Raw genomic sequence first — 16249 nt, 5'->3', positions numbered from 1 at the left:
TATTAACATCTACTCTGAGAGCTTCCTCTTTGGTTAAAAGGAAAAATCATCATTGTCAGAGGTGTGATAGTCTAGTTGCAAACTCTATGTAATTTGACGAGTTGAAATAGAATTGAAGAGGAAATAAATTCCTCCTCAAATAATCCAACTCCTTTTAGGCCTTGATTCTGCCGTGTCTAAAATCATTTCTGCATACTTCTAGAGGTATGTGCCTCACATTTTGAGAAATACTATTTTAAAAACTACAGATTTTGGTCAAACATCTAACTGGCTCTAAAATTTAACTTTAATGACTGCATGTCCTGGGGCAAAACCTCTTTGACCCAGTTTCCTCAACTATAAAACATTAATGATTATACATATTCTATGGTCATATTCTGAGTATTAAGCGATATAATTACAAAGAGCCTAGCACAGTGGCCGGCACATAGTAGGTATACACTAAGTATTAATTCCATTCTTTCCCCTCGTTGATAGAAAAGATGCTTCTACAGGGGGCTTGTGTAAAATGGTGGTTAAGAATACTTGGACTTGGCAATACCTGGTTCTGATCCTGGCTGTGCAATCATAGGCAAGTTGCTTAACTTTTCTGTGTGCCAGGTTCATTTTCTAAAAAGAAGACAGCTTTACCTCACTGGCTTCTTGGGGAGACTAAAACAGATTACGTGTAAGCAAAAGCCTAATGCCTACTAAGAACTCAACAGATGATAGTTATTATAACTATTATTGGTGAGAGGAGGTAGAATTTAGCAGGGAATGGTATAATTTGATCCATATGAAGAAAATGAGCCTGAATGACAGGTGTCAGTAGGGCAGTCAGCTGCACAGGTGAGGAGTGTTGAGAGGAGAGAACCACCTCAGAACAGTGGACCCACAATCCCACTCTTGCCCAGAACAAATAGGGCAAAGGAGAGAGAGGAACCTTGCAAATACCCAGATAATGACAGGTATCTCCTGGCAAATGGGTGGGATGGTTATCCTCAGCTCCCACTCTGAACAAAAGTGAAATGTGAAGGCAGACAGTGGGAGAATGTCTTATTTTTCTTTTTTTTTTTTTAGGGCCACACCCGCTGCATATGGAAGTTCCTGGCTAGGGGTCAAACTGGAGCTGCAGCTGGCAGCCTAAGCTACAGCCACAGCAACACCAGATACGAGCCATGTCTGCAACCTACACCACAGTTTATGGCAACACCAGATCCTTAACCCACTGATCAAGGCCAGGGATTGAACCCACATCTTTATGGATACTAGTTAAGTTCTTAATCTGCTGAGCCACAACAGGAACTCCCTGAAAATGTCTTGTTTTCTGTTCAGCTTTATTCACAGTGACGGTCCCAAAGGAAACCTACATGGTAGACCACGGCAGCAATGTGACTTTGGAGTGTGATTTTGACACGGGAGGTCACGTGGAACTCAGAGACTTAAAAGCCAATTTGCAAAAGGTGGAAAATAATACAATCTTGCTCAGTGAAAAAGTCACTTTGCTGGAGGAGCAGCTGCCCCTGGGGAAGGCCTTGTTCCACATCCCCCAGGTCCACGTGAGGGATGCAGGGCAGTATCGCTGCTTCATCATCTATGGGACCGCCTGGGACTACAAGTACCTGACTCTGAAAGTCAAAGGTGAGTCGTTTCAGGGACCAGAACTGATGGAGGCATTTCTCCAACACAGGACCTGCATTAGCTATGAATAACAAGCCCTCTAAAGCTAGCCCAAGACAAACTGAGAGGATGGCTCTAAAGAGACAAAGCTATCTCAGAGGAAACAAAAGTCCCTGCTCAGAAATATTTTCTGACATCTGAGTATAAAACAGCAGAGATGAGGGTAAATAGGAGTAGAAGGAATAAAACTGGTCTACAGGTCTACCAGAGATAAACTTTGCCTAATTCACAGGAACACTCACGTGGTTATTAAACTACTCTTTAGGAGTCCAGAGTTTTTCAAACCAGGGTTTGCCACCCATTAACACATTAAAAAATCAATTTAGTGAGTAGCAACCGGGTGGGTTTTTTTTTTTTTTTTAAACCAATAAAATGAACGAACTGAATGAATAGAATAGAATATATCAGGGCATCACATGGAAGGGCTGAGTATTGGTGAAACCCAAATTATTTCAGAGGTAGGTGTGTGTGTGTGCATGTGTGTCTTGACTTGTGGTGTAAAAAATTTTTCTCATTCTGGGCCATAGTCTAAAAAGTTTTGAAAACACTACTCTAGTCCAAGCCACATGGATTGCACATGAAATAGCTGAAGTCCAGAGAAATGAAATGGGTGCCCTGAGGGTACCAGTTAAATCAATAAATGTCCCCATTCCTCTAGGTTGAGGGCTCTCCACCACAACATGATTATTGGTTAATAAGGTAAATCTGAAGAGAATCTTCAAGTTCTTGTCTGTTCTGGTCATTTTGGGGAAGACATATAATAACTATAGAAGAGTAGATTGGTTATGTTCATTGGTTTGTGTTTTTCAGCCTTCATTGGCTGTTTATGCCAGTTTGTCTCTGTCCATTTCACCCACTAGACCTCAGAGGATCTGTTCTGTCATCGACTTTGACAGCAGTGGTGTGACTTTATGATCTGGCATAAAGAAGGACAAACTAGAATAATTAGACATGAAGGTGAATGTTGTTTTCACCTGTGACTTGGGGCAGGTTATTTCATAATCTCACATTTTTTCTTATTTGTAAAAGGATAACAATAGTAGCATCTACCACATAGGATTATTGTAAAAATTAAAAGAGATAATGAACATCAAGAACTGAGCATGGTACCTAGCATGTGATGACTATCCAGAAATTTGGTTCAAAACCCTTAGTTGCTGCAATGACAGTGCCCTCTCATACCTGAAATAATAGTAACTCCTCAGGAAAGCTCTTAGCCTGGGTATGACTGCCTTCTGTCTTTACTGCATTTCCTACATCCAGGCATTAACTAGGAGGAGCTCCCGGACATTGTCTGAGTTCAGTTAACAGCAGCGAGAGAGAGCTCTATATTTTCATGATCCCCTAGTGTACTTGATTATCTGCACCCCTAAATCACTGCCCTATGTTTGTTGATCTCTATGTGTATGCTGTAATGCACCCAGGGTCTTTGGGCAATTTGGAGCCAGTCCCACTCATTCTCTTTCTGCCTGAGGGCTGCTCCTCATCCCTGAGAAGGCACTCTACCTGCTTCCTCACCTAGACCAGGGATGGCTTAGGTGTGGAAGCAACTTATTCCTCAAACTTTTTGTTTAATTATTTATTCACTCATTTTTTCCTTAAACCCTAAATCATCTTTCAATTGGAGTGTATGGGATTATAAAGATTTTATATGGGATGCGTAAGCATGTGCACTTTTAGGAAATGAGTTTCTAGATCTTCATCTTCCTCAAATACAATTTCCCTAAATTGAGTGTGCCTGAGAATGTTTCTTCCAAGCAAGTCTCTTGGGGTTCCCCTAAAACACTTCCTCTTTTATTATTGCTTTACCCACTTCATAAAATGCCTATCTATCACCATCATGAGTACAGTGCACTGCCCCTGGGTATAAAAATCTCCATGGTGCTAAACAAGAATGATTGGAACGATTGATATCTCATCAAATCGTAATGACTAACAAGTCCTTTTGAAAATCAGGTGGTATCAAATCTCTGTTTTCAACACAACTGAAGGAGGCCCTAATAGAGTTAACAGCTAATAATTTAAAAAATGAAATAATTTTTTGTCGTAGAGATCATGAGAATTTCAAAGAATGAAATTACATTGGAGTTCCCGTCGTGGCACAGTGGTTAACGAAACCGATTAGGAACCATGAGGTTACAGGTTCGATCCCTGCCCTTGCTCAGTGGGTTAACGATCCGGTGTTGCTGTGAGCTGTGGTGTAGGCTGCAGATGCGGCTCGGATCCCACGTTGCTGTGGCTCTGGCGTAGGCTGGCAGCTACAGCTCCGATTAGACTCCTAGCCTGGGAACCTCCATATGCTGCAGGAGCGGCCCAAGAAATGGCAAAAAGACAAAAAAAAAAAAAAAGAATAAAATTACATTACTATAACACAATTGCTTCCCTTCTGAACTACTTATTCATATGAGCAAGATTCCTTAGCCCTTATAGCTACAAAAAATGAAAAATAGAATTGATGCTGAACCTTGTCTCATTCCATCCATAAGTCAAATGCATTCTTATATTCATGAACAAATTGAAAAATATAGTCCTATCCATCCCATTAAGAGATACATTTCCAGTAAACCTTAATTTTGTATTTAATAATTATCAATAATATTATATTTTTATGATACATGTCCTGATAATAATGGACATTAGATTTCAATGCAGAAGTAAACTTTGAACACTTAAAGCCTCATGTTCATGAAGAAAAAAAATTAATTTCAATAGCTATACCCATTTTGTTGCTGCAAAGAAACAAAAGATAATCACTAAAAGAGCTTTCGAACATGTTGCATAAGGTTAAAATTCCATAGAAGTGGAATGGGAACTAAGATTTGAGGAATAAAAATAAATATTTTAAAGCTTTGACCATTAGAGGAGAATTTTTTATGTATTTTTTAGTGGATAGTGGTGTGTATGAAAATACCTTCTTTTATATCTAGTTGACATTGGATGCATTAGTAAAAGAGTGAAATAATTGCCTTACTAAAAATATAAATGTTTATAAAATGCTAACCATCATATAAATTTCCAGTACAGAAACTTTTTAAATATTCTAAGAATGAACATAATAAATATGTGAGAAGGAGCACATTATATCATAGCTCTTTTAGGAGGAATGCAAGCAAAAAAAAAAGTTGAAGACCAGAACCTAAGCATATTCTACCCTGATCAAGGGTCTCTGAAGGAAGCTGGGGAGATCTGGGTTATGGTTTGCTTAAATAGAACAAGACTAGAGGAAGGATGTGCTTTTGTCCTTAAAAATGCCTGATATATGGCATACACCTTGAAAATAGGTTTATAGCATTTTCTTTGATGTCTGGGCAAAAATTCACATTAAATACAGTGAAAAGAGAACTGATTTCATAAGGATAGGGAAAAAAATACTAGGTAACATGGCTAGAGAGTCTAAAGATACAGTAACAAAAAGCTGCAGTTTTTGAAAAGCCAGGCTGCAACTCTAAGACTATTAGGAATCTGTCTGAGAAAGGCCAAGGAACGTAGCTGAAGAAAAGAGCACAGCATCTCTGAGAGGCCCACAGGCTGGGCCCACATGTTGAGAACTGGCCTGTGCAAGGATCCCAGACAGACACATAGAAGTGCTAAGAACAGAAGGACCAGACCAGCCTGGACAGACCATGAGGGTGGGCATGGGAGAGAGCCCACACCTGGAATGGGCTCAGGCTTACAGAAGTACTTTTACAAAAAGGCCCAAGATAAATGACTTCAACAAGTGGAGGAAGGAGATAGCATGGTTTCCGGTTTTTTCTCACAAGAGAAATGGCCTTCCCCTAAGAAGGAGAAAACAAACAGCCTAGGACTTAGGAAGGAAACTTCTCAAGAGAAGCAATGCAGTAGTGAAAAGATGTCTGTACATTTAGCCTCTAGGCCCAGAAAAAGCTTTTGCTAGAAGAACTTAGTGATGAAGCTAAATCTGTTCTCTCAGTGTCTTTTCTCTCTTAGGGAAACAGAAGGGAATAAGCAAAGCTGAAGTTAAGAAAACAATATCCGGAATTTTGAAGGAGGAAAATTCCAGGAAATGACAAACTGTTCAACCTGATATTCCTCTCCAGGCCCATTTAGCACACCAAATGAGAGCAATCCTAAAAGATTTATTGCAGTGATTATCAGACACTTGACAGGATTCTCTAAAGCATGTATAACTATAGTTTTTACCTTAGTTATGATCATGATGATGATAAAGCAGATAATGCTATGTACAGTAGTAAAAAATAATATAGTAATATATAGCAAAGATAATAAAGCTTATCTTTGAGAAATACTATAGTTGCCAGTAATATATGAATCATATAGTCAGAAACAACCAAGGTAACAGAAAGAATGTAAACCAGTGGAAATTTAAATCGGAAAATAATAAATCTTTTGAGAGAACAGACTGAGAAGCCAAACAGGTAGAGCAAACCAGCAATTAGCAAAAGCAAGGAGTTGCTACCACTGCTGAGCTGGAGGGAAAAGGGAAAGACAGGGTTAATGGAGCCCAAGGTCCAGGATAATTTGACAGACCTCAGTTTTCCTGTTTAGTGGTAGCTTGGGACAGAGAAGAGATGTGGCCACTGCTAGAGAGGCCATTATAGTGGAGAACGTGGAGGAGAAATATCCTTACTCCTCCTTCCCACTCACCCTCCATTCTTTCCACAATGCCTGCTGTTGCCTGTCAAGAGCCTGGGATACACAGCCTATAGGAGTGGCCTTCCTGCAGTTACAGAGCAGAGAAGAAAAACTGAGGGATGAATCTGAGGACAAATAGGCCCAGGCGCCACAGATCACACTCCTCGTGTGTAAAGTGCTAAAATGTGAGATGGATAAAAATATAGTTGACTGCATTTATAACAGCTGAACAACTAGTAGTTGTTGTCTCGGAGCCAACAAAGGGTGATTGATGGTCTTGGGTCACCCTAGAGACCATCTCCAAGTGCAAAGGGGTCTGTTATAGTCAACCGAGCTGGGCAGTAAGTCATCCAACAAAATTGATCTTATGACCTTAGTATGCTTTAAAACCCTATATGGGGAGTATATTTCTGTTTTGTAAGTTCATTTATATAATTTTTTTAAGATTCAACATGTCAGCAATATCCTGTGATACTTGTCTTTCTCTGGCTTACTTCATTTAGTATGACAATCTCTAGGTGCATTCATATTGCTGCAAATGTATGTACATACACTATATCTCCTTTATTTATGGACATTTAGGTGACTTCCATATCTTAGATATTGTAAATAGTGCTGCTATGAACATTCAGGTGCATGTATCTTTTTGAATTATGGTTTCCTCCAGATATATGCCCAAGACTGGGATTGCTGGATAATATGGTTGTTCTATGTTTAATTTTCATACTCTTCTCCATAGGCATTGTGCCGATTTACATTCCCACCAACAGTGTAGGAGGTTCCTTTTTGTCTACACCCTCTCCAGCATTTATTATGGTTATCAAAGGGGTAGGGGAGGAGTGATAAATTAGGTATTTGGGATTAAAATATATACACTAATGTATATAAAATAAATAACCAACAAGGACCTACTGAATAGCACAGGGAATAATACTCAATATCTCAAAATAATCTATAATGAAAAATAACTAAAAGAGAATATATATATATGTCTCTATATAAAACTGAATCACTTTATACTTGAAACTAACACAACATTGTAAATTAACTGTATTTCAATAAAAATTTAAAACAATATAAAAATGACAAAATAAAATGAGTTCAATAAAATGCAGAACAAAACAAAAACCCTTAAGTTGGGGCTAAAGTGTGCTCAGCACATAGGAAATAATTAGTTACACTATACTCTGTGCTGCTTAGATAATATCTAGAAAATAAGTCATGTTACATTGGCAAATTACAGTGAATCCAAATACCTCTATCTGGAATTGGGACTGAAAACTGTGTCCTGTGAGATATGTTTGAGGGAAGTAGGCCTGTTTCACCTAAAGTTAAAAAGACTCTATGGGATCTTGCCAGTTATCTTCAAATACCTAAAGGGGGGAGTTCCCGTCATGGCTCAGCAGAAACGAATCTGACTAGGATACATGAGAACACAAGTTCCATCCCTGGCCTCGCTCAGTGGGTTAAGGATCTGGCATTGCCGTGAGCTATGGTGTAGATTGCAGACACAGTTCATATCTGGCATTGCTGTGGCTGTGGTCTAGGCCAGCGGCTACAGCTCCAATTCAACCACTAGCCTGGGAACCTTCGTATGCCATGGGTGTGGCCCTAAAAAGACAAAAAACAAAAATACCTAAAGGGTTGCCTTGTTGTATGGAAGAGATAATAATAATAGCCAGTATTAAACTGAGTATTTACTAGGTCCTAGGTGCCTAATTCATTTAATCATCCTAACACTCCTGTTAATGACATTTTGTCATACCCATTTTACAGATGAGAAACATGAGGCTTGACAGGTCATGTAACAAGCACTTGGTTTAAGCCTAGTTAAACCTTTCAGACTCTGAAGCCCATGTTCTTAACTACTATGCTTACCATGTGTTATTTGCTAAACCAGACAAATAGGTACCAATGGGTTCAAACTACCATGAAGCAAAATTGACTTGGCATAGCATAAGAATGATATTCCCAATGAAGGTTTAACTTTCTTATTGTCTAAGCCTGGCCATGACCACTCCTGGAAGTAGGCAGTTCCATTCATAGATGTTTAACCAAAGTTAATAATATAGAAGTTTATTAATATCAGGAAAAAAAGGAATTCCTGTCATGGCACAGCAGAAAAGAATCTGACTAGGAACCATGAGGTTGCGCGTTTGATCCCTAGCCTCACTCAGTGGGTTGAGGATCTGGTATTGCCATGAGCTGTGGTGTAGGTCAGATATGTGGCTCGAATCTGGTGCTGTGGCTGTGGTGTAGGCCAACAGATGTAGCTCCATTTAGACTCCTAGCCTGGGAACCTCCATATGCTGAGGGTGGGCCCTAAAAAGACAAAAAAAAAACATCAGGAAAAACTAATATTAAAGATATAAAGGGACATGCCATAATGATAGAAAAAAATCAGTCCAATAGGAGGGGGTATAACAATCCTAAATATGTATGCACCTAACCACATAGCTTCAAAATATCTAAAACAAAAACTGACAGACCTAGAGGAGAAATAAACAAATCCTTAATCATATTTGGAGGTTTCAACTTCTCTCTATTATAACTGGTAAAGCACACACAAAAGATATAGAAGAGTAGAGGGAGTTTCCATTGTGGCTCAGTTGGTTATGATTCCAACTAGTATTCATGAGGATTCAGGTTCAATCCCTGGCCTCGCTCAGTAAGTTAAGGATGAGGCATTACCAAGAGCTGTGGTGTAGGTCTTAGGTGCAGCTTGGATCCTGCATTGCTGTGTCTGTGGCATAGGCCAGCAGCTATAGCTCTGATTCTACCCCTAGCATGGGAACTTTCATATGCCATGGGTGTGAACCTAAGAAAGAAAGAAATAGAAGAGTAGAACAACACAGCCCTCTTGATCTAATTGACATATATAAAACTTATACTCAACAACTGGAGAATACACATTATCTCCAAATGCATGCTGAACATTTATTGAGACAGTTATCTAGCAAATTTGCTGGAGAAGATACTTCTCATTGAGCATTAAGTTGGACTAGTGGAATTTTAAGATCACTTCCACCTCTAAAATTCCAAAATTTCCTCATATTTCTTAAGAATAACCCCCTCAGTCTAGCTTCCCCATTGTGTGTTGCTGATAATGATGTCTTTTCAGCCACTTCCTGAATACGAAGGAGGCTGTAGAGATGTCTTTAATATTGTATAAATGTAGTATGTGAGCTCCTATCCCTCCTCCAAACCTTGCTGATTCTTTTTAAATTTTTTATTTTACTTTATTTTTTTTAATTGAAGTGTAGTTGATTTAAAATGTCGTGTTGGTTTCAGGCATACAACAAAATGATTCATTTATATATATATTCTTTTCTAGATTTTTTATTATAAGTTATTAGAAGATATTGAATATAGTTCCCTCTTCTATACAGTATGACCTTGCTGTTTATTTATTTTATATATAAAATAGATACGTTAATCCCAAATTCCTAGTTTATCGCTACCCCCCCTTTACCCTTTGGCAACCATGCTTTTGTTTTCTATTTCTGTTTTTTAAATAAGTTCATTTGGATCACTGTTTTAGATACCACACATAAACAATATTATATAATTGTTGTCTTTCCCTGATTTAGTTCACTTGGTATGATAATCACTAGGTCCATCCATGTTGCTGCAAATGGCATTATTTTATTCTATTTTTTGGCTGAGTAATACTCCATTGTGTTTATGTGTGTGGTGTGTGTGTATGTGTGTGGGTGTGTGTGTGTGTGTATGTGTATATATATATGCACACACACACACACACACACATACATTTATACCATATCTTCTTCATGCAGTCATCTGTCAATGGACATTTAGGTTGCTTCCATGTCTTGACTATTGTAAATGAACATTGGGGTGCATGTATCTTTTTGAATTAGAGTTTTCATCTTTTCTGGATATATGCCCAGGAATTAATGAAATTGCTGGATCATATGGCAACTCTATTTTTAGTTTTTTGAGCAACCCTCATACTATTTTCCATGGTAGCTGCACCAATTTACATTTCCACCAACAGTGTAAACGGGTTCCTTTTTCTCTACACCCTCTCCAGCATCTGATATTAGTAGACTTTTTGATGATGGCCATTCTGACTAGAGTGAGGTGATATCTCACTGTAGTTTTAATTTTCATTTCTCTAATAGTTAGCACTGTTGAGCATCTTTTCACGTGCTTGTTGGCCATCTGTATGTCTGCTTTGGAAAAAATATCTATTTAGGTCTCCTGCCCACTTTTTGACTAGGTTGTTTTTTGATATTGAGCTGTATGAGCTATTTATATATTTGGGGAATTAATCCCTTTTTGATCATGTTGTTTCTTGCCAATTCTTTTAGTTGAATATCTCTTCCATCTGCTGCTTCATTTATATATTCCAAATCAGAGCCTCAGCCCAATTCCTGATTCCTGGCACTTCTAACTCTGAAATCATCTATCAGCTCAGCAATCAAGACTAGCTCCTTGTCCTGAGCTACCTTGCAGGAGCAGGCCAAGCCGTCCCCCATATCACACTACTCCTATGAATCCATTTATTCTTTTCCATGCCCCTCCAAAACATCAGAGCTTACAGAAATAATCTAAAACATAATAGGATGAAATAATTTATGAGGACATAAAACCAAGGGATAGTAAGTGTAGACAAAATAATATAAATGAGATAAAGTGAGTACTCGTAATGCATGCTTCAGATATTGTTAGATTGCTAGCAGTAGACCACAACTGGTTCCAAGGAAACTGGTGAGTCTAACCAGTTCAAGTCCTATACTAGGCTCTTCAGAACTTGATTCTTCTCATCTTCTTCTAGTTCTGGGTACTCCTAAGTCCCCCTAGTAAATATATCCCTCTTCCTATGTATGTTGCTTTTTCCCTAGACTTTTGCAATTATGCAGACTCATTCTCTTATAATGATTCCAATGCAGAATTCAGGATGCTGTACCCATGAAGGGCATGAGTTCAAGTCCCTGCAACCAACTCAGATTCCAGCTGTTTCCTTATTTCTTACTAGTTAAATAATAAATTGATTTTATGAATTTTGCCTACCTCATACGGTCCTTGTGTGCTGTTAATGAGATCATGTATATTAAGGGGATGGAGTCAGGTTTTAGAGCTACTCACCCCTTGCTCCTCCCCAAGTTCCTAAGTGAGCAATACACACAGAGGAATCAGTAGCCAAGTGGGAAATGAACTCCACTTTTAAAATTAATAACTGGATGAGCACATCATTTCGCCCTTTCCCCTCTCCCAACTTTAGGGCTCCTCTGGTAATTTGCACTGGAGAACATGACCTAGGCCTCTTGTTTCTAGCTCCCTCCTTTTAACCTAAGAGTCCAGGTTTGCAGATCAGACCATATAAAGTCACTCATCCATCCAGTGTCATAGATAAGAACATATGCCCCACACACCCAGTCACAAGCCCAAGCTGAACACTGTGATCAGGGAAGATGTGAGAGCTTTTTGAGACAGGCAGCCCAGAAGGCTGCCTTGAGTATGCTTAAGGGCATGGCAACAAATCTTCGAGAGGAGGCGGCAGCTTATAAACAGTGCTTCAAGGTGAAGTCACCTTGCTCTCCAGTGAACCATGACCCAGTGAGTGCCTTTGACTATAACTAATCAAATTAGCAACTCATAACACACAGACACACAAGAGAGGGTCTCAAGGGGCAAAAATTGTGGAGGGATCATGAATATTCCTTCCACCTCTGCAATATGTAAAGCACAGGGCATGAAGTCAGCACCTGAAAACACTTAATAAATCATACATACTTGTTATTTTCTACATGACCATTATTATTCAATAGAAAATCACTTTTCATAGTTTGTGACAGTTTAAATACTCTTGCCAACAATTTAATTTCATTACAACTGTCCCATATATACATCTTTTTTTTTTGTCTTTTTGTTGTTGTTGCTATTTCTTGGGCCACTCCCGCGGCATATGGAGGTTCCCAGGCTAGGGGTCCAATCGGAGCTGTAGCCAGGGGCCTATGCCAGAGCCACAGCAACTTGGGATCCGAGCCGCGTCTGCAACCTACACCACAGCTCACGGCAACGCCGGATCATCAACCCACTAAGCAAGGGCAGGGACCGAACCCGCAACCTCATGGTTCCTAGTCGGATTCGTTAACCACTGCGCCACAATGGGAACTCCCCATATATACATCTTTACTTCAAAGATTGTATTGAAATTCTTAAAAAAGTATTTCCTACCTAATGAAAGCTAGTGTCATACCCTCTTCACCAAAAATCAACAGGTTACTTTACACACTCCCTGGTATCTACATATGTGGTTTATAGTCATTTATTTCTAGATATTATTGAAGATATTTGGACAATTTGTCCTTGTGTCTTCCTGTGACTCCCAATGTCACTTGTATCTGTTTTAGATCTCAGTTTTCTAGAAGACAGGGAGGCATATTTGATCAATTTATTCAATACATATTGCACAGAAGTATGTGTGTGTGAGAGAGAGGAGAAAAAGAGGAGGAGGAGAAGAATGAGAAGAGGAAGAGGAGGGAGAAGAGGAAGAAGTAGTAGTAGAGAAGAGGGGGAGGGGAAAGGGAGAAGGAGGTAACTAATAAATATACCCAATTCTTGACTATTTACAGACAGATTGTAGATCTTTTTTTTCCCTCCTAATCTCAAAGAGGACAAAGGAAAGGGGGAAGTGGAAAGAAAATATTCTCCTGGAGATGTTAGAAAAAGTATTAGATAAAATGAGATATGGGGGTTATGTAGTGACTTTATCTACCCATTCTCTCTTTCTCCAATCCTCTATTGTGAGATAATTTGCAATAATATGGGAAGCCACAGAATGTGGCAGTGTAAAGCACCACTGAGTTTTGGAATCAGTCTTCATTGTGTGTGTACATTGGCTCCACAAGTTAATAGACCTGTGCCTCTGAAATCCTTGATCTCTCTAGCCTCATTTACCTCCAGCAAAAATCGGGAATTTCAACAATGCTATTTTGTTGTATAGTAAGAATTAAATCCTTTGATGTATGTAAAATAGTGTGATATCTGGGACAGAGGAAATACTTAAAAATTAAAACCATTATTACTTAATATTGATAAATGATGATTTTATTTCATATGGCATTGTCGACTAAAAAAATAACCTGCAAGTTGAGAGTTAAGTTTTATTTGGGGTGAAATTAGGACTTAAGCCTGGGAAACAGCATCTCAGGGAGCCCCAAGAAGCCACTCTGAGAAGGCAAGGGTGGAAGCTAGGATATATGAGTTTTTGCAACAATGGGGAGGTAGTAGGAACAAAAGATTTATAGATAACCAGATTTACAGAAGATTTACAGAAAACCATTTCTACGGGAAGACAAAAAGGTCTGGGCTTACAGGAATCACTCCTTTGATATGCTTTCCTGAGTTCCCTCAGGGCTCATTGGCCCACCCTTAGGAGTGGCTGTTCTCACATGTGACCATGACATCTTTTGCTTTGCCCACTAACTACAGCCCAGGATCGCTCTAAAATACTGCCCCAAAGAGGAAAGGGGGAATATCAGATATAAGTCATAAAGGTGAAGGGGGAGGTGGATGCAGCCATGCACACATTTTACAGAAATTTTCTGCTGGTCTCATGAAGATTACTACTACTCACAGACGTTAGTCATCATTGACGGATTTTAGTGTTTTTCTAGGTATAAGGAGATGCAAGAATTGGGCTCATAAAATCTTCTCCTGAAAATATCTAACTATCTGAAAGCCCATTCTTCCATTTTTCCCAGAGCACAGAGTGCTTCACTCCTTGTCCCCACCCTGAGCTCCACTCAGGGTGCTGCAGGTCGGCAGCTACAGTGGCTCATGTTTTACTCCATGTAGAAGTTGATGCCAAGTGCCAAACTTCAGTTCACAGCATTGAGTACAGAAATCTACAGGAATCGGAAAAAAGAGACTTATTATTATTTTTTTCTTTTGTTTAGCTTCCTACAAGAAAATAAAGACTCGCAACCTCAAGGTCCCAGGAACAGATGAGGTAGAACTCACATGCCAGGGTGAAGGTTATCCCCTGGCAGAAGTGTCCTGGCCGAACATCAGCATTCCTGCCAACACCAGCTATACCAAGACGTCTGAAGGCCTCTACCAGGTCACTAGTGTTCTGCGCCTAAAGCCACACCCTGGTAGAAATTTCAGCTGTGTGTTCTGGAATGCCAACATGAAGGAATTTACTTTAGCCATCATTGTCCCAGGTAAGAACTGCCCACCTTTCCTAGCTCTACTAAGCAGGGTTCAGGCTAGAAATGGATGGCACATTCATAATGAGTCATCTGAGGAAGGTGTAATAAAGGGACTGTTTATGAAGATGTGATCAGCATTTACAGAAACTGCTAAAGGGAGTGCAGGACAGCTGAGGCTTCAAAAGTGGGGGAGCAGTTACTACTCTTGGAGAGGTTATTGGAACCTGGAGAAGGGAACTGTAGGGAAGGCACTTGACAGGAGCTGTGGCCTCCAGTCCAGGGATGCTGCTCCTGCATCAACTCCAAAGGGAAGAAGCTGATGAATGGGTCCCCCAACCTCACTCTCCTCTCACCCTCCAGTCTCCTGCTGGTGCGTCCCACTGGCTGAACCCAGTTGAAAGTCAGAGAATAAGAAGTCCACTGACACATCATAAAATCAACTTCTCAGAGCTCAGAACTGAGTGTTGGAGTGTAGAGAATGGAGCCAAAGAGGAAAGGGAAAATATCCATCACAAAGGCTACTCACTGTGATTTTGACACAATGTCCTGAATCAGCAGGATGAATATTACTTTGCAGGCTTTGCTGCTAGCCAAAGGGTTATAGGGTTTTCCAGGGAAACTGGCCTCTTAAAAAGAAGTCTTTTAGAGCTTTTGCTGGCTATGCTGAATCCCATACTTTAGAACCTCATATACCAGCATATTTCAGTTTGTGGAGTCTGACAATGTTTTACCTGCCAGGAACATTCATTTACTAAGTATGAGCCACTAACATGCAGTATCATAACCATTTCATAAGAGACAGGTCATTTTATTACCAGAGGCAAAAAGTTTCCTATTGTTCTACAAACGTCATGCGCTTAAAACAACAAATTTATTGGCTTACACTTGTGGAGGTCAGAAGAGCCTGAACTCTTGGGGATGAGAAGTAAAAATTCCACAAGCGGGTCACTGGTAGTGATGAGGAGAGAAACCAACCCTCAGCACTGGGGGAGCCCTGGCACAGAAGCAGCACATTGTTGAGGCCAGACTGTCAGGGGAAAGTGAGTTAGAATCTGCAGAGAACCATCCATCATTAGCCACATTCAGCCATGGGGCATCAGAGATACCTGCTCTACTGCAAATTAAATTTTATCATGGGCTGGCCCTAACCCACAGACCAGACTGGGAAGTTTGAAGAGACTCAGTACCCATCTCATCATTAATTTCCTAGAATTTTTTTTATCAAAAAAATCTTTCCTGATACTGTTTTCAGATGCAGCCAGCTCCACTGTTATCTCCAAACCCCAAATTCCCCCACTTCCTCACCTATCCATACTTCTCTACCCAATTCCAACAGTAAAGTTATCCCAGTTTCATTCTAACTAAATTATTATGATAAAGTGAAGACGTAAAAGAGAGAAGTGATGCTAAAGACCTTGATAGAAATGAAGACATTAGAAACACACCATTTTTAGGGTCAACTTTGAGTGAAAATAGTGAATTAGGCAAGCTGACCTTTCACCATTCTCTACCTCTCTTTTTATCATAGCTAAGACCACCAGACTGGTCACTTAATAAAAACTGAGTTACAACTGAAGGTCCTACTGCAGTGCAGTGGGTTAAGAATCCAACTGCAGAGGCTTGGGTCTCTGTGGAGGCATAGGTTCAATCCCTGTACAATGCAGTGGGTTAAAGGATCTGTCATTGCCCATGCTGCAGCTTTGACATAGTTGCAGCTGCAGCTCATATTCAAACCCTGGCCTGGGAACTTCCATATGCCATGGGTACAGCCATTAAAAAAAAACAAAAACAAA

General features: G+C 39.8%; 1 protein-coding gene across 3 annotated transcripts in view; it reads left to right on the top strand.

Annotated features, from left to right (window-relative positions):
• PDCD1LG2 (programmed cell death 1 ligand 2) overlaps positions 1-16249 on the top strand; it is a 67889-nt gene that overhangs the window by 28075 nt on the left and 23565 nt on the right. For all 3 annotated transcript variants that reach the window (XM_047767678.1, XM_047767677.1, XM_047767676.1), the window contains exons 3-4: positions 1315-1620; positions 14202-14468. In XM_047767678.1, the coding sequence (XP_047623634.1) occupies positions 1315-1620; positions 14202-14468 (573 nt within the window). The remainder of the gene's footprint in view (positions 1-1314; positions 1621-14201; positions 14469-16249) is intronic.

Source organism: Phacochoerus africanus, chromosome 2 (assembly GCF_016906955.1).
Source record: "Phacochoerus africanus isolate WHEZ1 chromosome 2, ROS_Pafr_v1, whole genome shotgun sequence".
In the NCBI taxonomy this organism is placed as follows: Eukaryota; Metazoa; Chordata; class Mammalia; order Artiodactyla; family Suidae; genus Phacochoerus; species Phacochoerus africanus.
Note: the sequence above shows the minus strand (reverse complement) of the source record. Positions and strands in the feature narration are given on the sequence as shown.